This window comes from Hypomesus transpacificus, chromosome 24 (genome assembly GCF_021917145.1).
Source record: "Hypomesus transpacificus isolate Combined female chromosome 24, fHypTra1, whole genome shotgun sequence".
NCBI classification, from domain to species: Eukaryota; Metazoa; Chordata; class Actinopteri; order Osmeriformes; family Osmeridae; genus Hypomesus; species Hypomesus transpacificus.
In genome coordinates, this window is record NC_061083.1 from 4,052,318 (window position 1) to 4,076,825 (window position 24,508).

Below are 24,508 nucleotides of genomic sequence, written 5' to 3' on the forward strand. Positions count from 1 at the left end.
ATTGAATAATACAGTAAATCCGGAATGGTACTATGAAATGGTATATGTATACAGTGTCAGAACAGTCAAGAATAAACACATGATCTCCTCTCCAATGTCACAGTAGAGTACCGACTAAAGACAATCAGCAAGACTTATCAAACCCCAACACTTGTTTTGATGAAAAATAATATTCTTTACTTTAAAGCAATATACCCAGAAATAAGTCATAGAAATAATCAAATGCTCTACTGTATATTATCTACATTGTTAAGATAACATAAGATTTCACAGAAATTGTGTCTAACACACAATCAATTATTCACTGGTCTCCATAAAAGCATAGTGTACTGCAGGTTCCTTAGACATGAGGTACAACAGGAAAACAAGAAATATCGTCAGTTCACCAAAAATTACAAAACATCACAGGAGTATGACAACTGCAATTCAGAATTTGCATTATGAGTAAGGATTGTGTACTCTGTGTTTTGAAATAGTTAGAAATTCTGTATTACACAATAGATAAATAAATAAAGTTGACTTTTTGGTCTTCAAATGACTGTAAGTGTGTGTGATCCTTAGGCATGTTTTGATGAAACTGAGATATTAATCTGTTTAATTGATACTGAATGAAGACTTATTTATATCTATCCAAAGTTAACAATTAGCAACTCAAAAAGGCCACTACTCAATGTCAGGCTACATTTATACATATAACTATATAACTATTCGCACTGCAAGCAAAACACTCTCTCTCTCACTCTATGTCAAAGCAAAGGCAAATGTCCAAAAATAAACAAAAAAATAAGACAAAACAAAATCAACAGAAACATTTAACACTCTCTGGCCAAATCTTGAAGACGACTACAATAGTCACATAAAAAAATAGTTGATTTTAAGTATGCTTGAGTGTTTTTCGTACGAGGCATTGTCATTGCTGACGAACAGATGATATATCTTAGACCCTGAACGATAATTACCCACAGGTAAAAACATCCCATGTCCTCTTCAGACGTTCCAGGTGTAGCTGTAGGGTCGTACATCTTTATGGTTACACATAACAAGGCACAGTCTCTTGAGTCCGTTTGTCTTAAAGATTTGTTGAATAATTTTTGATATAGCTTTAGATCAAAATGAGATTCCCCTCAAAGCCCACACTGTCGTGGTGGATGGGGAGACGCATGGCACATCTATAACATGTGGAGTTCAGTGAGTATGGCTGTAATATCACATAAACAGTGGCGACCAACCGCTTAGTCGGCTGTTTGTTGATGAACACTGGTGTGGTCAGGGGACGCATCCTACATCTACTACTCTGTTACCAAGGAAGTGATGTCGTTGTGTTCTAAACAGCGGAGAGGTCCATGCGATTGGCTGAGTTGCTGCTTTTGTCCCAGGTGTTCATCTTGGTGGGAGACAATCCTTCCTTGTTGCCATTCATCTAATGGAGGATGAGGTGAAGATCAAGGTCATCTTCAGTTCAAAAGTAATCGTGTAAAATACTAGCTGGTGCAATGAATGTCCCAATATGGCGTTTAGTTATGAATAACTCACAATGTCAGAGTTGAAGGGTTTCACGTTGATGTTACGGATGGAGCTGCTGGTCAGAGACCACACCTTGGTTTTATGTTTGAAGGCAGCTCTGACCTAGAGCAGAAAGACACAGCCATGTATGAGGACTAAGGAAATAGATAAACGAGAAATGGCGAACCATGTCAGGATGTTAACATACCTCAGAGTTCAGAAGACAATGAAACAGGAAGACAAAGAAGCCCTTTAGGGAAAACCAGACACAAGGTGAAATTTAAATTATTTCTGCTGAAACAATTTTTAACATACATCACTCATTGCACAGTTCATCACATAATTTTTTCATCCCCGATGAAATATAGAAAATACAAAACACTGTGTCTCTCAATGCAAATGGCCTTACCTGTAATGAGTTGAACACAGCAAACATATAGAGGAACAACAGCGAGTGTGTGTTGAATGACAGAACTCCAAAGATCCAGGAGATGCCCAGAATGGGTAGAAGGACGGCCACTGCCTTGGCCGTCAGCCTACACACACACACACACACACACACACACACACACACACACACACACACACACACACACACACCACTGACTACTAAGAACATTGTACAACAAGTCTTCAGCACAGTTGTCATTCTGGTGCTCAAACTATAAATGAGAGAGGCTCACTTGACTGCATTTGCGTCTCCGTGAACCTTGTAGTTCTCTGCACTGATCCGAGAAATGATCCTGGTCACAGATATTAGAATGCCAATATTCACCTAGGAAAACAAGACCATGTAACTAGCATGAATGAGTAATCATGTTTTCATTTCGCTGGGGGGGATCTGAACTTGCCTACTTTTTATCTGCAGTCAAAACGTTCTAACATCTGAGCTTCACAAATCCCTCTCATTGAAGGTCTGAATCTAGAGCAAGCAGGGCCTGGTTTTTCTCCTGGTTACTAAAGTGATTACTCACCACTATGACAAACAGTGCAGGTGCAACAAAAGCCCAGATGGCTCCATTCTTCAAGGACAACCAGCAGCTGTTGGAGTGAGACAGAGAAAAAGAGAAATATTAAAGGCCTATTATGCCCAAAAGTGTTCATTATTTCATTCATAGCATCCGCTGTACTGTATTAGTATTTGTGTTGCCTTCACAGGTTAGTATAAGCCCATTCAGCCCTCCTCAACTTACTTATCAACCTCTCCATAGCTGTCCAGGGCTGACGTCATGGAGACCACACAGATCACCAGTGGAGAGCCTGGAAGCAAAGGGGACATGTGTCACAGAGAGAAATGAACATGCCTCATAAAACAAACGGGCGGAAATCTGGGCTCTGATTGCTCATTTCCTCGAAATAAAAGAATTTCTTAGCCACGCTTTCATTAGTTTTCTTGTTTCATACGTTCAAATAGCGTGCTGAGTCTCCTCAGAATGTCAGACATTGCCAGTACACAACAATTAAACTGCTAGACTGACAAAGGAAATTGAGGACAAAGGGTCAAGTGCCGTTTTCACAGCTAATAAGAGGAGCTGTAAATGCAAAAATGACTGTGGTTTCTCTCTGAGATGTCTAACAGCTATAATTCCAGCAGCTGGACTGCTATCCAGCGCCTAATTTACTGTTGGCCGCAAAATGTGAAATTACTTTGGCCAAAATAAAGGAAATGATTAAACCAGGATCTTATTTCCAGTAATCACTGCAGCATGTTGAGCAGATCCAGTGTTCCCAGGCAGGCAGCCTGACTCAAGTGCTCCCCTGCCTGTCCACCCACAGCCTAAACCTATCAGATCTGTCCACCCGAAGCCTAAACCTATCAGATCTGTCCACCCACAGCTTAAACCTATCAGATCTCTCCACCCAGAGCTTAAACCATCAGACCAGAGGCCTGGGACAAGCACACCAACTCTAGAATCCATCAACTCACTCTTGAAAAACCAAGACTTCATAATAAAGTTTACAGTGCATCGAAATCCACAGATAATACTTATGAATCCACATGTTTGGTGTGACATGTATATATGCCACTGACACAATAACAAAGGGTGCGTGTGCCGTCCGTACCCCAGCCAATCCCGTAGTAGTAGAAGTGCTTGCTTCCTTCGGAACCAAACACCTTGATGACCATGCTGTAGAGGTGCAGGCCCTCCACCAGCATCCAGGCAAACGCACTCAGGAAGAAGAAGTGCAGGAGAACAGCCATCACCTTACAGGGCAGCTGGGACAGGGGACCAGGGTTCAAAGGTCAAATTATGATGTCAGCCGGCCCAGACACGAATGTACTTCCTCATTACAGTCACAGTTTGTGCGTCCTGTGTGTGTGGACATGTGTGTGTGTGTGCATGTGTGTGTGTGTGAGGCCTACTGTGCCCGGCTCAAAGCGAGCGCTGATGAGCAGCAGGATCTCAGCCAGCAGGATGGCACAGGACAGGTTGGCATGGATGTGGTAGCGCTGGTTCCTGATGGTGCTGACTGACCTGCAGGACACAAGACCCGCAGCAAACCAACACCAGCAGAATATGAACATGAATCCTATTAGCTAGATTAACTGCACATGCACTTGATGTACGTGACATGTCATATCAATGAAACAAAAATACTATATGGAAATGTGACATGTAATTAGACTCATCAATGAGAACCCTCCTTGAACTTTCTAGGCATACTCACGACAGGATAGCAAAGGTCACTAGTGTGATGGTCAGACAGAAGATGGAGATGGAGCACCCAGTGTAACCAATCACGGACAACGCCACCTGGTGGGCACTGGTGAGCTACGTTGGAAAAACAAAAACATCCAGAACAACAACAACAAGTGTCACAACTCCGAAAAAAAGACACAGAACAGCAAAGTCTGTAGAGAGAGAGAAAGAGAGAGAGAGAGAGAGGATGTTACACTTATTGGATACATCCATTACATACTCGAACACGTACTCAACAACGGTGCACTTGAGCACAAAAAGAAACGTGAAACTCTGTGACCTACAGGTGGCGCTAAAGTCCCAGGGCTCACTGAGGTGGGATCTTCCAAGCGAGTCAGGTCTGAAACTCCACACGTTGAAAGGCGTTCAGTTCAAGCTCCCTCACTGCGTTTATGGCATGGCAAGTCTCCTCAGAAGGCAGTAAGCCACTGGTGTCATCATCCAGCTCCCTCTGACATGCTGCAGCGGACGCCAGGCAGCAACAGTGCTGCGTCAGAGCCAGGAGAGTGGCTGGCACTTGGGAGGTTTACATGACTTAAAGTGGCTTGAAGTGTTTTTACACACGGTTGTACGTGTGCTCTCAGGGGGGGGGGGGGGGGGGGGGGGGGGGGGGATCTCTGCCTCGCCGTTTGAAAAACGACAGAGAAAGGAGGAAACTCATGTCCTTGACCTCTCCTGGGGTCAATTTGAGGTCACACTCTATCTCCTTGCATGCTGAGTAACGCTGACCTATGGTGACACACTCACGTCTACACAGGACATGCTGTATGTTGTGTGTCTGTGGATTGATTCCAGAGTCTAGCTCAAGATGAAGACTAAGCATGGTCCAAGCGGCAGAGTGATCGTGGGTCACTTCAGTCGTGTCTGCGCGCACACGCCGGCGTGTTTGCCGAGATTATTTTAAGGAGCTGAGGTTTGATTCGCCATTAACTCCCCGAAACGTGCCTTGTCATTAGCAGGACGGAGAGATTGTCGCTTTTCCAGAATAGGGACGCGTGGGACGATTCCCCTCCTGGCCACTAATTAGAGAGTGACTGCAGGAAAGTATAGTATCCCACACAACGCTGCAGCTGAGACAGGACCGGGCCAACCCAGCAGCTGGGATGGTGTGCTGTTTCTATTTCAGGGATTGTTGGCCGCCGCAATCACACAGCCCAGAGCATTCCTGGTCGTTTTATAACAATGGAAAAGTGAGTGGATGCTTCCTGGAGTGTCTCGGACCTGAGCGTTAATCTGTTTTCCTTTCCTGACGTCGGGAAGAATAACATTATCAGAAAAGGCATCGGGATGGGATTTAATGAAGCCGACGCCATTCAGTGATAGGCATGTACCAATTGAGAGACGTTTGTCTTAGAAGTTGTCTAAAAGTCCCCGAGACTCCGACTGTGGTCTCTGCAGCTTGGACCATAGCGCCATGTTAGAACCTGACAAAAACCACGCACACTCAATCGTGGCTATCCACATCAATTTCCTATTAAATCCCTATTAAGACCAGCGTTGTTCCTGTGCAGGCCTACCAGGAGGAGGACTGCTAGGCTGTCAGGCCGCTGAAGGGCCACTAGATGGAGGGTTTACTGTGTGGTCGACCACTGGCTCCTGCACAACACCCTCCCTGAAATGGAGTCCATCCCTGAGGGGCACGGCGGGGAGAGGACCCCACTGCATCAGGGTGGGGTTCTGGGAGGGAGAGAGATGGCCCCTTACCTTGATGGGCACCACCTGCATGAGGATGGCAAAGTTGGTGAGGTGGTTGCACAGGCACACGGAGTAGTTGGCGTTTCCTGCTGAGCGCACGCAACCCTGGTTAGACCACACCCCTTCCTTTGAACTGGAGGAGGAAGGAGACACGGGGGAATGGGGCCGGATGTCAAGCCATGGGCCCTCTTATCATCCCTCTCAGAAACCCGAAAGAACATCAACAAAGATTCTTCCAGTGTTAAGGGTGTTAAGATGAATTAGGGCAATCCCAGGAATTGTGTGGAAGGGATGATAACAACCGGTTTTGTTGGAATTTAATGTCGAACAGGCCTGTCAAATATTTCACTTTATGCTGAACCACAGGGCGAAGGGGAAAGGGGAAAGGAAGACATTTCACTCCAACTAAAACATGTACTGTGTACTGATTTATGCTTTTTAAATAGTCAAAACATTGGCTACACTTTTCAAATTTCTGTGTTTTTGCTGCACTCCCTTGCTCAAGACAAACCAATTAACTTGAAGTTGCACCACACTCCATACCCTTCCCAGATGTATGTGTCGCAGGAAAAAATGGCAAAACAATCTCTGACTTAATTAATTCTCATGTACCGTATTCATGTAAAACAATGAATACAATCTACACCAGGGAAACATAATCTCATCTCTGGGAGTTGTAGTTTATCTCTGTTGACACTTCAGACCCACCTGTAGTCCAGGAAGGCACAGTATAGGAAGACTTGATTGCTCTGGTTTAAGGCCTGATCTTGCTGATCTTTGCTCTGGAAAGAAAAAAAATGACAAAACAATACGTACATCAAAACATGATATTTCACCTACTGTATTCTACCTGGGCCACAGGGAGGGCTGGTACTAGCATTGCATGAGAGGTAGTCATTTAACTTTGATTAACCTGTAAGGAAATAGAGGTTTAGTAAGGCGAACAGGCATGGAGTCTTACAGATCATAACAAGAAGCTCGGTCTTGCTTTTCGTGACTTCAAGGTTGGCTTCTCTTTCATCCATAACATTAACAAGACCATTAGAGTAGGCAATATAGCACTATATTATATTACTATACTATATTATGGCACTAGAGTAAAAATAGAACACTTCTCTGGACTTGGAAGAATGAACGTACTCATTGCATTAGCCTCTGACGTTAAATAACAACGCTCCGCGGGTGCTGAGAAGAGCCATAAACATCAGAAGATGTTTGGTTTTAACTAGCTAGCGCAGAGCAGTGGAGAGAGAGAGCCACTCGCAATTCACCAAAGGTGATTATTACATTGACTGAGACTCCCTACTGTCTTAAAGCGTTTTATTCGACTCTCTCCAACTCACTTTTTCCATGTAATTCCTCAAATGAGATTTGGAGGCCCCAGAGACAGTGACTAATGCCTAAAGGCTAGGAATGCAATAATTAGGGCTTGGCCTTAGTTTTAGGTTAAACCTCTCTTCTCTGTGCATAATCTGCCCTTGTTGGAACACAAAGCTTTCATGATCTGGCGAGGAGCATAGCACATCTAAAGTATAATCTCTCGCTGTTACTACATCCTTCACGGTAAAATGGGATCAGATAAGATACGTCAACTCTTATACTCTCATTTTCCTTTGCGAAAACTCGAGTTTAACCTCCAGAAAAGGTTAGCTTCCATATGTTTGTGTCCTGTTTTCGCTGGTCCTAAAAGCCCCCCTGTAAGAACCAATCAGACAAGTGCGGGCACAACACACGTTACCAATCACACGTCACCAACGTTGAGATGAGGGGATGATAGGACCGCCGGATGTGGTAAGGGGGGGGGGGGCACGACAGGAAGAGAGGAGCGCACAACACGTGCACCCCATCATCCTGACCAGGCGACCAGCTCTGAGGAGGTGTGTGAGAGGGACCCTCGGGGGGAGTTTACTGGGCCCTGTGGAGTTTAACAACTCCCAGTTTCTTGTTAGGTGTAAATGAAAGCAGATGAGGGGGGGGGGGGAGAGCGGGCAGGGTCTCCTTCCACCAGGAAACACAGTTTGTTTGTTCTCCACAGTATCGAAAAACTTTGAAGCCATTATGCGGTTTTAAAGGAAGACTAATGACTCACAGTAAGAACATTTGGGGGGGTGGGGGGGGGGTGCTGGGGGGGGGGGGGTCTGATTAGATGTGAACTGAAAGAGCAACAGCCACATGTGTGAGGCATGTTATTGAGGGAGGTTTGCCCTGTGGTGACTCCACAGTTGTGACACGTCCACTATGTGTTCTTTGAGCTGATATCAGAGGAGAGCGATGTGGATCAGAGAGTCGCTCCCCAGTGTTAGAATTCCACTGATGCTGGTGTGTGTGTGTGTGTGTGTGTAGGCATGTGTGCGTGTACATGTACTGTATATGTGTGTGTGTGTGTGTATGCTACTACTCTCTGCTCCCTGGTGCCCTGAAGCCTAACAGTCTGCCAGGGAAGACCGAAGCGTTCCAGCTCTTTATGAGCAACAGAGGGCCAGCTAACACAGCCTTGGAAATCAGTTCAAACTCTGCGAAAGAGACGGTTGGACAGAGGGGGAGAGAGAGTGATGAAGGGGAAAGACAGAAAGACTTCCAAAAAGACAAAAAGGAGAGAGTGAGTGACAGAACAAGAGAAAGAAAAAGAACAAAAACGATTGAGTGTTATGTCAAATGAATGGCAATTTACTATACATAAGAATTCATGAGAGACCAGTGCCATTAACCATTGAAACTGGTCCATACCGTGAACAGACTCCGGCTGAGGTGCAGCTAATCCTTCTGCGAAATAAACCCCTCAGAGACTCAAGTTAATGTTTACACAACTCTTTGGGGGGAACAGGGTATACTTCAGCTGCCATGACATCATCATTACACGCCTATCATGAGGCAGTGTGTTGCATAACAACATTGGGGGGAGATTCTGACTTGTGCTTCAGGGATGAGTGGCATATGATGGTGATTAACAGCAGGCCCCCCTTAACCACCCCTCTCTGTCGTCATGGTGAAAGAATGGTCTTCGTGTGTTCTATGCCAACAGGAAAAACACTGGCTGTGGTCTGATATTTCTATTCTTGTAATTCAAAGCAAATGTTGAGCTTTCTCTGGTTAGTGTCACTGCTGAGCTGGTCAGCTAGGAGAGCAATCGAAGAATCCCGAACATCTGAATTGACAAAGCGATGGAGGGAAAAATACAAAACGCATCCTCTAACACACAGCATCAACCGCTGGGCAAGCCTGATACGACAAACACAGCAGTTAGAGTCAAGTCATGGAGCTCCTCTTCCCTCCCCCTCTCCTCTTCCAGATGGCCTGTGATAGGCCAGAGAGAGGGGATGGACAGGGCCAGAGAGAGGGGATGGACAGGACCAGAGAGAGGGGATGGACAGGGCCAGAGAGAGGGGATGGACAGGGCCAGAAAGAGGGGATGGACAGGGCCAGAGAGAGGGGATGGACAGGGCCAGAGAGAGGGGATGGACAGGGCCAGAGAGAGGGGATGGACAGGGCCAGAGAGAGGGGATGGACAGGGCCAGAGAGAGGGGATGGACAGGGCCAGAGAGAGGGGATGGACAGGGCCAGAAAGAGGGGATGGACAGGGCCAGAGAGAGGGGATGGACAGGGCCAGAGAGAGGGGATGGACAGGGCCAGAGAGAGGGGATGGACAGGGCCAGAGAGAGGGGATGGACAGGGCCAGAGAGAGGGGATGGACAGGGCCAGAGAGAGGGGATGGACAGGGCCAGAGAGAGGGGATGGACAGGGCCAGAGAGAGGGGATGGACAGGGCAGGGTCGGGGACAGGGCCCAGAGAGAGGGGATGGACAGGGCCAGAGAGAGGGGATGGAGAGAGGGGATGGACAGGGCCTCAGTGTGGAGCAACTGACTTAACACACTGACATGACAGGCCTTTTTCAATCTCAAGACACCAGGCTACTCTCCTCCAAGCTAATCCTGGCCACAGGTTCTCAAGCATGGAACAAGAGGAGAGGAGAGGGAAGAAGCAAGCGAGTGTCCAGACACAGACACGTGGCCTAAGCAGTCTACGGTTTCAACACTGACATCCCAACACTGGCACACTGGTACGGATTAAACACGAGCGCACGAAATACACCAATCTAACCCGGCACTTCAACCACCCCATACCCTCCAAACAGCACCACAAAAAAGTTGTCTCCGTTCCACAGCCAAACACCCCTCATACGCAGTCTGGCACCACCACAGTGACGCACAACCAGAGTCCTGGCAAGGCTGTGCTCGTAGTAGGGCATATTTTAAGAGCAATGAAGTCTAAAAAAAGACTGTGGTCCGTCTACATTCAAAAGCATGTGAAATCACAAATACACTACAAATGCAAAAACAGAGTGAGCTATAGTTGTTTGTTTTTCCCCATCCACATACTTTATATTAGCTGAGTATTTGCAGCCAAAGCAAGACAGGGCATCCTTAAAAGAAAACCCTTCTTCTAACGACACCACTGTCTGTAGACACAATGAAAACATTCAAAGAAAGCCACACATAAATCACAGTAACAACCGTCACTGCAGCATCTAGGTATACATCCAGTGTGGTTATAGTATAGCGTCAAACATTACATTGAATACAAAATAGGCCATCTCCCCACTGCAACATTTACTGTTGTTAAAATTATCCCTGGAAGGAAACAGTTTATTAGCCGTGTGCCTGGAACAAGCCCACAGAGGTGTAGAGAACACTGGCCAGTCCAACAAGCTGAGGGGAGCTGAGCTCCACAGCACTGCAGGACAACACCAGCAGAGAGCTGGAGGGACGGGCCTGACCCGGGACAGACCAGGACCCCCTTCCCAGCAGGACAGAGGGCCCCAACCCAGAGGTACTTCCTGGATTGTTCCAATAGGACCCCAAAAAACAATCGTTCCAACTCCTTCCTGGAGGGTTTAACTTAAGCCACCACAAACCAAGGGTCTGGTCTCATTCCTGGAGGGTTCCCACGTGGCCCAGCAAAACCGCTGATCCAAACTCCCTCCTGGAATGCAGCGGTATGGGCTTGACAAACAGGTAGAGCTGATGACAGGCACAGTGGTGCCAGACACAGACACCCGAGGCCATGTGGAGGAAGGTTTGGAGCGTAGCTGGACCACAAGACCGGCCCTGGGTGAGGTCAGGGTGTCGGGGGAGATGCAAGAAGACTTGCAGCTGTGGTCTGGGTCAGAGCTCCAAGGTGGAGGCTGGAAAACAATCGCCTGTGTGGACAGGCATGAAGGGTGTGAAGAAAAAATGAAGCCAATTAAACACGAGAAATTATAGTTTTGTGACGATAAGGTGAGGATCTGGAAGTCCTAATATGTGGCAGCCTTCCTGGTTGCAAAAACAAATAGTGTCGCTACATTGGGGGGGTTTCTCCCCCAGAAACAGTGCTACATTTTCGATTTACTTGAGACTCCAAATGATAAATTGAAGCTCTTTAAGATGGACAAGGATCCAACCGATGGTATTCAATGAGAAAGTGGATATTTCCTGTGAGCTGTGCACCGGATAGGATTACAATAGTGTGCAAAGCATGAGAATCATCAACTTATTTTGCCGCAGGAAATGAGAAGGAAGCTTCGGTAGATTTAAGGAAACCTGTGAGGGGAAGATGGAGAGGAGGAGAGGAAAGAGAGAAGAGATGCAAAGCTCTTGGCAAAAGGAGGATAGGAATGGCCAGACCTACATCTGCAATTGATCAGAGTGTTGGCTCAAATGTGTGTGTGTGTGTGTGTGTGTGTGTGTGGAGGGAGACTCGCCCACACGGGTTAGGTTGGGTGTGTTCTGGGAGTTATAAAAAGACAGGCTATAAAGGCTGCTTCTATTGGGGCACACAGGACTGATACCGCGTCTGGTTTATGTGATTAAAGACTTTTCAGGTGTCACATTCTAACAGTTTTAAAAGATTTAAATCATATTGTCAGTTTGCTGACTGATTAACAAAGCTGTCACCTTTTTAGGAGATATTCTCTCTCTCTCTCAACCGTATTGCCAAAGCTAGAGACACAACAACAGACAACCATACATCAACAACACAAGGAACAACAGACAGTATTGTCCGGAACATGTGGCAATAACATAGCATCAAGAACAGAAAACAACAAACAACAAACAACAAAACATCTCTCTCTCTCTCTCTCTCTCTCTCTCTCTCTATTTCAGATAAATCCTAGTCTCATGTGTTCTTCCTTGTCCTTTTAACATCCCCAAAACTGCCAATCCAGCACCTGGAGCATGAATTTGGGGCATGGTTTCCTACACTGCAGCATCCACGAACAACAAGGAGAGCTTCCAGGGGCTGCAGCGGGAGGGACAAGTGAGATGAGGATACAGCTGTAGAAAGAGGATTGGATGATAAAATGGGCGAGACTAAGAGTCTTGATAAGCTAATAGGCTAACAGGCCCCCCCCCCCCAGGGGTCACAGATCAATTGGAACTCTGCATGTGTGGCCCGGTGAGAAGCCCCTGGTGCTCCTGTCGTTTCTGCTCTCTGTTCCCCGGTTCCCCGTGGGGGCCTCTTATGGAACCGCTCCTCCGACACACACACACTTTACGAGCCTGTTAAGTCAGGTCCTGCCTTGTCAAAGTCTTTTTTTTTTCTTCTTCTTCTTCTCTCTGTTGTATTCTTTCAATTTTTAACACTAAGCAACAGCGGCATGCCTTGTAAAATCACTCTTTCCATTTCTTCACTTCATACCATTAGTGTGATGCTCTGAGGAAGGAGGTGGAGGAGGTGGCGGAGGAAGAAGAGAGCAAGAGGCATTGAAGTACAGTAGGTGGAAAAGGAGTGGGTGGAGGAGGAGGAGGAGGAGGAGGAGGAGGAGGGAAAGAATGGAAGTCAGAAGGCTTTTTTATGTTTATATTAATGTTTAACTACAGACCCTGGCGACACACACACACACACACACACACACCCCAACGCCAAACCCACGTCGGACCCGGAGTCATAAATCACAGCTGGAGCCAGGGCCCAATCAGCATCCCAGCAGAATGGCGTGAGAAAGCCTGCAGGTCTGATAACACCTAGCCAGAATCTTGGACCTGCTCCTCCAAAACCTCAGTGGCATCACCTAGGACCGATAGAGCACAGCCAGCCAGTCAGCTGTGGAACGCAACGACGAGAGGACCCACACAGATGTTTGTTGAGGCTGCAAGCTCACAGGACATCCATCACTAGTACGAGGTCACACAAACACAAAAGGCCATTATAGGTCTAGTCACCCCTGTGAATGGCGCTGCCCTGCACAAGGTCAATGTCAGTCATTAAGACAGATGACACAATCTATTCATGCAAGAACACACAAGGAGTTGATGAAATTCCTCGTTTTTTTTTCTCCTGCTCGAAGGGTAGGTGTCATGTGCCAGATAAGGGAGGTGGATGGGCAGAGAGGTTTGTACCGCTGCTGTGCTGCAAGACCTGACACTGGATGGTTGGTGCAAGCGGAACTTTAGGCCCCGTAACCATGGCAGCGTGAACGGAGCTAAGAAACCGGGTGGAGCGAACAGAGCTATGTCTCTGACACGATCTCCCTCGTTCCAGTTTTAATGAACTGACTGGCTGTCTGTCTCTCACAGGGGTCAATCACAAATCACTTGGTCCTTCGCTGTCGACAAGCACCACAGGCGACCATTTTGGGCAAAGAGTAAAGAGGTCCATAAACAATGATGGGAAAGGTCCTTCACATGCTGTGTGTGTGTGTGTGTGTGTGTGTGTGAGCATTTGTGTGTGTGTGTGTGTGTGTGAGTATCCGACGGCTCCCGAAGACATAAAAATTCCCAAAATAGTCCGTCACTTTTTGGCCAAATCCATCCACGAGCCCACAACAGACCAGTAATAGCAAACTGACTTATTTAGCTCAGTGTAGTCGCAGCCAGTAGTAATGTGTGTGGTATGCAACTTCTAAATATAAACCCACCCAAGCTATATTGTATCTATGCCCTAGACATATTGTCTTAAGAAAGCTCAAAGCATTCTGGCTGGTGATGCTGACCAGGTCAGCTTGTGAAGTGAATAGACCCTCTATTTACAGTATGTTACAAAATGCTCAACCATCGTGGGAAGGGGGGCTCAGTGATTCTCGACTTCACACTAGAGGAACTGTACAGACAGCCAAGATGTCAAACTTGAATGAAAACAAGTTTGATCAACATGTAAAAGTATGGGAAGGCATCCTGCACACTTCCATAACAAGGAATATTCAAACTAGACCTCCATGGTGTCTGCTAAAACAAACACAGTAATCACTGTTGCAGGACGCAAGCCAGATCATTGTAGCATAAACATTTATTTCTGTGGGGGAAATGGAAAACAAAGCCGTAACCATGGTTTCCCAAAGCTGCATGGTTTTCATTTATGCTTGTGAGCAACAGGGAAAAATAGAAATCACCTTTGATGGTGATTCAATTTAATAGATGGCAAATGTTTCAAATAGTCCTGAAAAGACCAAAGTGATGGTGTATTATAAATCTGAATAATGCATGTGGGGTCACTTTTGTAAAAACAGATCATTCTATTGGACCTAAATCTCTCTTACGCCTTTCTGTATTTATAAACTGGTTACACGTTTTATAAGTTAACTTTCATCATGAGTTTCAAATGTATTTCCCATGGAAAACTGGCAACACTTGCTCTACTAAAGCCCTGCCACAAAGTCAAATGTTGTTCGTAAAGTAAAATTATTGTTCCTTTCAAAATGCCCAAAGCCCACAGTTCAAAAATGCCCATAATCACTTGTCGTTTGGGAAGCCGCATGCTTCGTGGAGGAACGTTTTAAGGGGCTGAGACTAATGAAAACAAAAATGTCCTGCTTAGTGTTGGTGTGAGGCCAGCTTCTCAGTTCCAAGCCCGTAGAAAACACGCTTCCAAAAGGGAAGCCAGGTCAAAATAGAGCTGATGGATTTCATATGTGGTGATGTGAGACCTGTAGACTGGCCCTCAAGCTTCTTCACTCTGATAAGGTACTGTTCCCACACCCAACAAGTGAGCTGCCCTGTTCTAGGAAGTCCCTGGGACAAGGGCATTCCAGACATAACAGGTCCACTCTGAGAACAGGAGGGGCTTCTAGGCCAAGATGATCTGCGTCGTTGTGCGTTCTTGCATCTGCATGTGTTGGTGTTGTGTGTTTACGTGAGCTGGAATGTGTGTGGCCGTGTGTTCACGTGTGCTGTTGTGTGTTGGCGTATGTTACATGTTCTGGTGTGTGTTCACGTGTGCTGCTGTGTGTTTGCGTATGTTACATGTTCTGGTGTGTGTTGGCGTGTGCTGCTGTGTGTTTGCGTATGTTACATGTTCTGGTGTGTGTTGGCGTGTGCTGCTGTGTGTTCACGTGTGCTGTGTGTGTTGGCGTGCGCTGCTGTGTGTTGGCGTGTGCCGGCTGGTGTTCCTACCAGCACGTGCGTGAGGACGATCTTGATGAGCGGCGCACCAGACAGGTTAACCGCCAGGGCAGGCGACGGCTCCACCTTCAGGGAGATGAGGAAACTGGCCACCTGGATCTTGTGATCCTTGAAATCAGATGCCTCGTTGATCCTGAGAGAGAGAGAGAGAGAGAGAGAGAGAGAGAGAGAGAGAGAGAGAGAGAGAGAGAGAGAGAGTCACCTGATGCTGGAGCTCTGTCTACACAGTGGTGTCACCCCAGTCTCCCCACAGTAGCAGCAGAGTGGGACTGTGATCCATCTGTCATGTCATGAATCATCCTGCCAGTAGGGGCTGTTATTGAGGACTGTTCTCGGTCAACAGGTAGGCTGGTGGTACAGTTGTGGAGGCAACACCCTCCTATCATGAAACAGAGAGGTGTTCTCACCAGCCCAGGAGGGGCCCACTATATAACAACCAATCCATCACAAACTAACTCCACAACCTAATGGAGAGTAAATAGACATTGCCCCCCCCCCCCCTCCCCCCTATCTCAAAACCCCAAGAAGCAACAGATAAAACCCTTACTTCGCTTTGTTTTCAATTTCAGAATAAACCTAAAAGAGATATTTTGAACGTTTAAAACAGAGCGAGGGGCAAACAAATGAGGAACATAAGAAGCCTGTGTGGCGGATGTGAGCAGAGAGGACGGGGGGGGGCAGTCTCAGGCAGGGGGCTGATGGGAGATAGGGAGTTCCTGCTGATAAGACCAGGCCCCAGGCAGCCTCTGTCATGGAGTTCATGAAACAGGGGCTCCAAGGAGCCAGGGGACGGGAGCTGACACACAGGAAGTACTTCTGGTTTCTGTTGGGAACGTTCCGTGCCGTAGCATCTCAACTGTTTTCCTGAATGGTGGTATTTCCTAATTGCGGGGGACTGTAAACTGTTGTTTACAGAGTATCCTGACCCGTATCTCAAACCAAATCGGATTTGTAGCATCTATCAGAACGAGTCAAGAGGACTGTCGAAGCCCACGACATTTGCTGTAGTGTAAATGCTGAGTCATTGTGCTTTGGATTTCAGCTCAATCAAAATCCATACATGTGGAAAAGAAATCTGGGTATTTGGGACTGGCTGGGATCAAAAGTAAAATGCTGATGTATCATGTCATGAAATGATGTTCCTCCCCACTTACCTGGTTGTGAGAGGATTGATCCCTTTGTAGTAGCTGTGCATGTTGTGGTAGAAGAGGCCGACAATAGTGGTCTGAGCTGAGGGATCAAGGGAGGGAGAGAGAGAGAACAGTGAGAGGTGAAGAACGTAGAGCACGGGTTTGAGAATGTGTTGAGGTGCCGCTAAAATGCTCACAGGGAGGGGAACTTTCATTAACGCGACTTCGCTGCCTCAGGTTATCACAGAGGGCCTAATGGGTGAGCTGTGTGCTCACATATGGGTGTGAGGGAGGGAGGGAGGGAGGGAGGGAGGGAGGGAGGGAGGGAGGGAGGGAGGGAGGGAGGGAGGGAGGGAGGGAGGGAGGGAGGGAGGGAGGGAGGGAGGGAGGGAGGGAGGGAGGGAGGGAGGGGGGTGCGTGTATGCTACGGGAAATTATGCAAGTCACACCGCCATGACTTCAACAGGCCAGCAGGAGATCTGGGAATGTGCGTCAGTGTGTGCTGTGTGTGTGTGTGCTGTGTGTGTGTGTGTGCTGTGTGTGTGTGTGCTTCCTCAGGACTGACGCACTACTAAGTCCTGTCCTGTCCCTCCGCCTATGCTTGAGAGTAAACAATGCAGGACAAATCTAGCTATACTCTGTGTAAAGGTAAAAGTTAAAGTACAATAGATGTTTCCTGTGGACCTGAATCTGTTGCCCCCCAGAGTGGTTCTACAGATCACTCGGTGGCCAGTTAGTCTATCAAACTTTCCTCAGGAAGACAATAAATATGGACAATGCTCAATCCATCTGCATCCTTTTACGACGTCTTGGAAGCGCCCCAGCCAGAGAAAACATATTGATTTGCAACACTTTCTCTGAACTTAATTGGGATATAAAACCCTCTACGTGATGCCTTTTACACAGTCAGCCATGTGTTCAGACCCACACACTTGGTTTTCAGTCTCCAGTTGCCAGTACTAACATCTCTATTCCATTTCTGATAATGGTGTTTTAATAGATGATTAAAAACGTATTTTTTTCAACTGTTAGTGTAGCAACGCAGTGCATTTGGGGGGCCAGCGTAGCCAAGGGAATCTGACCCGAACACAGAGTCAAACACACACAGGTTTAATACCCACAGTAATTACTGCCTACTTTTCAGAGTATGGCAGGGAGGGCGTTAAGTAAATAAGTGAGCTCACTGTGTATGTTAGAGCACTCGTTCTAATGGCACAGTTAAGTTGGGAAAAACTGTCCCGTCAGGAATGGGCTGTGATCTTTCAATTTTTTTCACTTTTCGCTCTAACTACCATAATACAGAAGACAGTACTATAGTAGTAGTATAAAAGTTTTGGCTGTAAATGTAAATATATATATATTTATAAGAACACCCACCATCCACACATCGCACATCGCCACATAATACGATTCTGCCTGAAAGCAGGCTTGTGGAGCTGTTGTGCAGCATGGGGGGGGGGTCAAGTGGGCTCCTAATATCACTCACACTTCATGGTGAAGGCCTCTCCCGGCACAGAGATGTAGTTCTTCCCCAGCGTGGGGAAGCGGTAGTGAGGCAGGTTGTAGTTCTGGGGAAACTTCATCAGTGAGTAGTCTGAAAGGGGGCAGAGGTTGGGAACACGCAGCTGTGAGAGGTAACATTAGACAGCAGGGTCGGTTTGACCCGCCTGGGATTCACCAGCATGTTATCTGGACACTCGTGGGGCGGATCAAAGATGGGTGTTCCCCCCCCCCCCCCCACCCCCCCCACGCCAGTTTGTCCAGAGGCAAACTAAATATTACACATAAAAACACGTCCCACCAGGGAACGGGGGGAGATGAAGAGATGAAGAGAGAGAAAGAGAGCGGGGGAGAGGAAAGACAGAAAGAGAGGGGAGAGAGAGGGGGGGGGGGGAGAGAGGGAAAGAGAGAGAAAGAGAGGGGGGGGGGAGAGAGGGAAAGAAAGGGGAGAGAGAGGGGGGGGGGGGAGAGAGGGAAAGAGAGGGGAGAGAGAGGGGGGGGGGGAGAGGGAAAGATAGAAAGAGAGGGGAGAGGGAGAGGGGGGAGAGAGTGAAAGATAGAAAGAGAGGGGAGAGAGAGAAGGGGGAGAGAGGGAATGACAGAAAGAGAGGGGAGAGAAAGAGAGAGAGGGGGGTGGGGGGTTAAGAGTTTCCGTCTTTCCTAACTCCGTCTCTGTGAAACAGCCCTCGGTGAGTCATGTAGTCAGGCAGAGCTGACATGGTGCTGACCTGCCACCAAGGACTTTCCGCCCAGCGAGACGGGTGAGGGGCTGTGCTCCAGGTTGGACACCATGTGGCCCATCACTTTGTCCACGGTCTCAATCAGGCCGCTCACCACACGTGTAGACTGCTGCTGAAAACACACAACGACAACGTCATGGACACATTCACGGTGAACAAACGGAATCGTGTCGTCATGGCGGATGGTCGGATAGAAGCACAGAAAAACGGATAAAGAACGTCATCCAATGGGGCGATGGTATACTGGGTTGTGTGTCAGCTGTCCAGCGTGTTCTCATGTACTCTGCAACATCTGGTATAGCTTGCTCGTAAGAAAACAAGCATGGTCGTTTCAAAGGGTTCAGAGCCCTCTCACCACAAGATCGCTCAAATGTCTCTCCGCCCGACTAAAAACCTTCCCCTCGGAATGAATGGAATTTACCTCTGGAACGTCTGGGGACGACATCACTTCCTCCACACTCCTCAGGAAAGCCTGGAAGGGAAAGAGACATAGCTGTCAACTAATCTGCACAGAGGGTGTACACAGTATACTGTGTGTGTGTGTGGGCATGAGTGTTCATTTGTGGAAGCTTGCGTGTGTGAGCGTCGTGAGTTTGTGCGTGTTTCTGATGAACGAGTGTCCCCAGCGTAGTGGCTGTACCCGGGTGAGGTTGCCGGCTGTGCCCAGGGGCATGGTCTTGTTGGGCAGACTGAAGGGCAGTGTCTCCAGGAACCCCAGCATGGGCAGAGCCTCTGGCTCCGGGGAGCTGGGAGGCTCTCTGCTCTGCATGGTGGTGGCAGGCCGGGTGACATCTGGGGCCATCTGGAGGAGGAGGAGGACGGGGGGTGGGGTGGGCATCAAACACTGCATTACTGTCCACACAAACACACAGTCCCCCAGGACACAACAGCGCCAATATACACAGGATGTTTTATGTGAGCATTAGAGTGAATAGAAAGGTTTTTTTCTTTCTTTCTTGAGGGGGTTCTGCCGCATCAGCGTTCCCGATCTTTTCCAGCCCCACTGCCCACGGGGAGCTATTCTGTGTTGCGTTGAGCAGCTGTTTCCGTTCCTCCTCCCCCCTCTACCTCCTTAGCAGACGTTCGATAAACAGGCCAGGGCCATTTACATGTGCTCTCAATATCCACTTTTCCAATTCCTCAGATTTAAAGAAAACAATAGTTCCACGAGACTCGTGGAAAAACTATGTTCACGGCGATTCGACCAACCAATTTCCGGAGCTTTTCTACTGCATCTGCTCATGAATTTGATAAAAAAAATGTCATCCAGGCCCGCTCATCCTGATTCCTTATTCTAGAACATTCCCCAGCGCACTAACACACGTCATCAGACAGAGCCTTGAGTAAAGAACTCACAAAGTCAAGTGAAATGAAGTCAAAGTCGTTTTGTCAAGCAAACGGTCATAAACTCACAGTGGTTTGTGCTGGGGAGGAGACTTCTTGAGGGATGCTGGGAGATGTGGGGTATACAAAGGCTTCACCTGGTCGAAGGGAAACAAAAGGCCCATGGTGCAGCATGAGTGAGAACGTTATGTCTCATCTAAGCCTTCTCAAGGGCACAATCAAACACTGTGTGGGATATAAGCCTTCTTACTGTTTTGATAATGAATCACCTGATGACTAAATGTCCTCTGTGTGATAGGCTGGGAGGTTCTGGTGAAATCCCTGTCTTTAGAGGTTGTAAATCTAACATAGTTTGTGTCACCTGGCTATAATCATGACCATGTATGGATTTGCAACTGGGCCTTCGCAAGTCCTGGTCCCAGTCTTCCTCAGTAGATATAGAAATACAATCCTGCAGAAATACCTCCTGTTACCATAACAAGCTTGTTGTGTATATATCCATGTTCGGCAGGATTCTAGATATGGCTTTGGAAGGCTGGTACAAAACTGATAACTCCACAATCAAGACATTATATGTCTGAAGCACATGATATTGCAAGCAAAAACTATTACGACAAGCTTTACTGTAACTTTATGTGAAAACAACATCGTAGGAAAGGGTGCCAGGTCCCTTAGTTATTCGTATTTTCCACAGGCAATAACAGTGATTCATTCTTTTTTTTACCAGCAGCTTTCTGACATCAACAACAACCCTAGTCTACAAAAACAACAACTAATTTAGGATAAAAGCAGATCTTTGTGAGTATGGGAAGCCCTTGGGTAAAAATACACTAAAGGCTTGTACAGTAGACTGGACTGTGGTGAAACGCTTTATAGTAGAGGTATGTGAGATTACTTCAAGATGAGGGCACTTGTGCCGTCTAATGTCTTGCTGACGAGCTACTGTGATTGGAATGTAGCAATGACCAGGAAGGAAATTGCTTTTCAACCCTTTTCTTTTTACAACACAGTTGAAGGGATATTGTCAAGATCTCATCTTAGAGCAAAGGAGGAAACAGACAGGCAGAGGGATCCTACCTACGGCAGCTTTGTAATACATGGACACCTCTTCAGGCAAGAGGGCTCGTTCCCAGATGATGAACTCATCAAATGCCCCTGTCACGTAGTGGCCGTAGTTCTGGCTGTTGCCTGTTCCTATGACCAGGTTGTGGTACAGGTCGCCGTAGCTTTTATCGACGCTGCCCTTAGGGTCACTGATGTTGAACGTCCCGTTGATGTAAATCTTCAGGCCGTCCTGCATGGTCCAGGTGAAGAGGATGTGGGTCCAGAACGGACCTGCAGGACCAATCAGAAGAGAGGGAGTTTCAGGAATCGGTTATGAAGAAGGTGGAGAAGAAGAGGGTCGGAGGCAGTTCCCGTTCCCTTCGCGTCTCTCCTCCAATACCTGGAATATTAATGTTTGCCTTCCATCTCTTGGAGTTGCCTCTCGTGTAGAAATCGACATATCCTCCGTAAGCGTTGGCAAACACAGAGAAGCCGTTGGAGATCACTTTACCCCCGGAGGCGATGGCAAAACGGGACGCCGTCTCGTGGTTTTTCCAGAAGAATGAAAACGTGATCCCTGCCAAGAAAACAGACAACATCATAAGACAAAACCAAGCGCATGATAAGAAAGAACCTTCTTAAGGAGCTCGCAAAGCAGTGAGAGGTGATGTTGACTCACCCTCAGGACCGCACAGAGAAGGGTCACTAATACATGTGTTCTGGTAGTTTCCAAAATGGAGGAATGTGCCTCCTGTGTCTCCATTCAGATAGATGCCTTTATTGACCATACCTTCAACAATGTCTACAGGGAAAACAAGGGGGAAAGATATTATTTGATCTACGGTCAATTTGGTTACACTGGCTTTTTACTGTAGCTGGCTCTTTGTAGACTTATAAACTGATCATTTTGTGAGCGTAGTCAGTTGTGACCTTGACTCACATAGTCTCGGTTGTGTATTGAACTCATTCTATGACAAGTTTGAAGCCTGATCCTGCTTATGAAGATGTTATCAAATGTTTAAATGCAATGAATGTATTCAAATCTTTAAATGTGCAATGCTACTTCATAATATATATGTTATAATGCAAACTTTGCAAACGTATTTTAGGAAGAAAACACACATCCAGATAAAGATAAACGGTCTCTCCGAGAAATTCAACATCCTAACAAAGCAACAACGTCCACTAACTGACCAACAGTAGTACACAATGTCCCAAACAGCCACACTCGTAAAATAGGTCACTAACGCAACTGTGGAGTATGGGATATTCCTCACCTACTGTTGCAGAAATGTTAGTGTAGGCAGAGTCATTGGTATACACAGAAGAAGAGTTATGGGAGGAAGGGAGCACAGTGTGGTTGTGGATTCTGAGAGCTGGATGAAACACAGAAAACAGAAACAGAAAGGGGGGGAGAGAGGTGATTGACATCCACATGAACACAACAACACAGAAGACAGGCAGCAGTGACAACACAACTGACAGAAAAAACAACATGGACGCCCGGGAATGGTGAGGGGTGGTGAGGGTTGGGGTGGTGAGGGGGTGGCGTGGTGAGGGGTGGGGTGGTGAAGGGTGGGGTGGTGAGGGTTGGGGTGGTGAGGGGTGGGGTGGTGAGGGGTGGGGTGTTGAGGGGTGGGGTGGACAGGTACTGCGGGAGATGGTGCTGTGGTTCTGAACTCAGTAAACAGTGGCAGAGCGAAGGTACAGATGACTTTGTTCTGAGGTTTATAGCTAGTAGTTAGCTTGTCAATCAAAAACTGTTACTATATACACTGATCAGTGTATCAATCACTTCAACTATGTTTCCAGACAGTAGGTATTATAATCATATTTACTGTAGTCCTCTCTTTCTACGTCTATAACCAACAGTTATATATTTTCACAGTGTTTTGATGATCATTAAGTAGGGTTTACAGAGGAATTTGCTTCACTCTAAATGGACACAAACCTAATCAGATATGAGTATTACACACAGCTGCACCTTCTCGGTGGCTATGAGATGGACGACAGATGAATAGAGAAGGGGTGCACGGCGGCTGTGTGGACCATGCAGACAGAGAATGGAGAGAACTGATTGGACGGGGGGGAATGTTCTGTTTTCTACAAGTATTTCTATAGGTCTATACACATACTTATATTACTTCCATTAACATGACCTGTTCTGTTTCCAATTTGGTCCCACAGTCCGTGGATCCCATCCACGGCATCCAGCGGCCAATAGTGTGAGGCCGTGGCCAACACCTGCAGGCCTGGGACAGAGAAGCCATAGGTAAACAATGATCCAGATGGGGTTTTTTTTCCCCTATAATCAAGCTCAATCATGCTACTCTCCTTCAGTTATTTTCCTGGCACTCCTTAGTGGGTTTTAAGTTTTCAAAGCTTCACAATAATGAACAACAGCTCTTTATTATTTTTTTTGCCATGGAAGATAAACAATGGTAACAATTAAATCACAAATAACTTGCATTTACTTATTAAAATATCAAATGAGTCTTGTTCACATGGAAAATGTTTCCTGGTGTAAAGCTACAGCAAACATTTTAGGAGCAAAATCATTTCAAATTCAGATCTCGGCAAAGTCATTGAAATAAAATCCTAGGCTACATCTAATGCAGAAAGTGTAAAAGGTTACCTGGGTGCTTTGACGGCTCTACCACTTCACTATGAACCTTGCAAATACATCAAGTCATAAATTGTTCAAGAGAAATGTAAGTCCTTAACTATGGTGGATTAAAAGTTTAGAAATTACCTTAATCAAAGTGATGAAAAAAGTTAAAAACGGAATATAGAGAGATAGTTCCATGGCTCCTGAGCGTAATATTAAAACTTAGAACAAATACTTTTGGCTGATGCAAAATCAAGTTTAATTGGTTTAAATTCCAGAAGGAAAACGAATCCAAAATGCGCAAATCATTATTCCGTTACGTTGAAAACAATCGAACCTCTCTATCAGTCCATTTCCCCCAATAAAAAACCTTAACCCAAAAAGCTCAAATTCCTGACCTTTGAATCAAAGTACAGTAACCGAGTGGTGAAACTTCATTTCAAAGTGATGTGAAGTTCCATTCAAATGATTGTCAAAAGTTTGTAATCCGTCTCTACATTCTAAAGTATAGGATGTTCCTTGTCGAAGCTGTCTAAGGACTTGTTTCTTGGTTGGTTCTCTTAGACTATCGGAATTGCGGTGTGTCCAGTCAGGCGTATTTGGGCTGTTCGATTGGACGTGGGAATTCAAAACGTGATGTCATTTTGGAGCAATTGAAACTCAAGGTGGGGCATTCAATCGATGCTTCAGTGACAGTATGTGATAGTAGCGCGATAGAAGCGCGATAGTAACGCGCAAAAACTTCAGGTGCAGCACAGTAAAGAATAACTTGTACTGTATGTAATAAAATATAGTAATCATTTATTTAATTTATCCTGAACACCTAAATAAGCACAAGTGTCAAATTAAAATGTCCATCACATTG

The 24,508-nt window shown here is 46.6% G+C and overlaps 1 protein-coding gene across 4 annotated transcripts; it reads right to left on the reverse strand.

Moving 5' to 3' along the window:
• Positions 1-49: 49 nt before the first annotated feature.
• Positions 50-24,257, reverse strand: adgrd1 (adhesion G protein-coupled receptor D1). Of its 4 annotated transcripts, none has more exons than XM_047048118.1 (26): positions 23,788-24,257; positions 23,671-23,707; positions 23,171-23,287; positions 22,313-22,411; positions 21,715-21,837; positions 21,436-21,612; positions 21,069-21,326; positions 20,061-20,128; positions 19,288-19,449; positions 19,069-19,119; positions 18,636-18,756; positions 17,894-18,001; positions 16,432-16,507; positions 15,269-15,410; positions 6,609-6,682; positions 5,910-6,033; positions 4,174-4,277; positions 3,869-3,980; positions 3,568-3,721; positions 2,697-2,763; positions 2,478-2,544; positions 2,187-2,278; positions 1,913-2,039; positions 1,712-1,753; positions 1,534-1,626; positions 50-1,420 (listed from the first exon to the last, which is right to left on the reverse strand). In XM_047048118.1, the coding sequence occupies exons 1-26, from the start codon at positions 23,839-23,841 to the stop codon at positions 1,325-1,327; spliced, it is 2,745 nt and encodes a 914-aa protein (XP_046904074.1). In that variant the 5' UTR covers positions 23,842-24,257; the 3' UTR covers positions 50-1,324. The 4 variants fall into 4 exon arrangements, with proteins under 4 accessions (XP_046904074.1, XP_046904073.1, XP_046904075.1 ...); XM_047048117.1 differs by having other exon boundaries at positions 18,636-18,759; XM_047048119.1 differs by lacking the exon at positions 22,313-22,411 and having other exon boundaries at positions 18,636-18,759.
• Between the last annotated feature and the right edge of the window lie 251 nt (positions 24,258-24,508).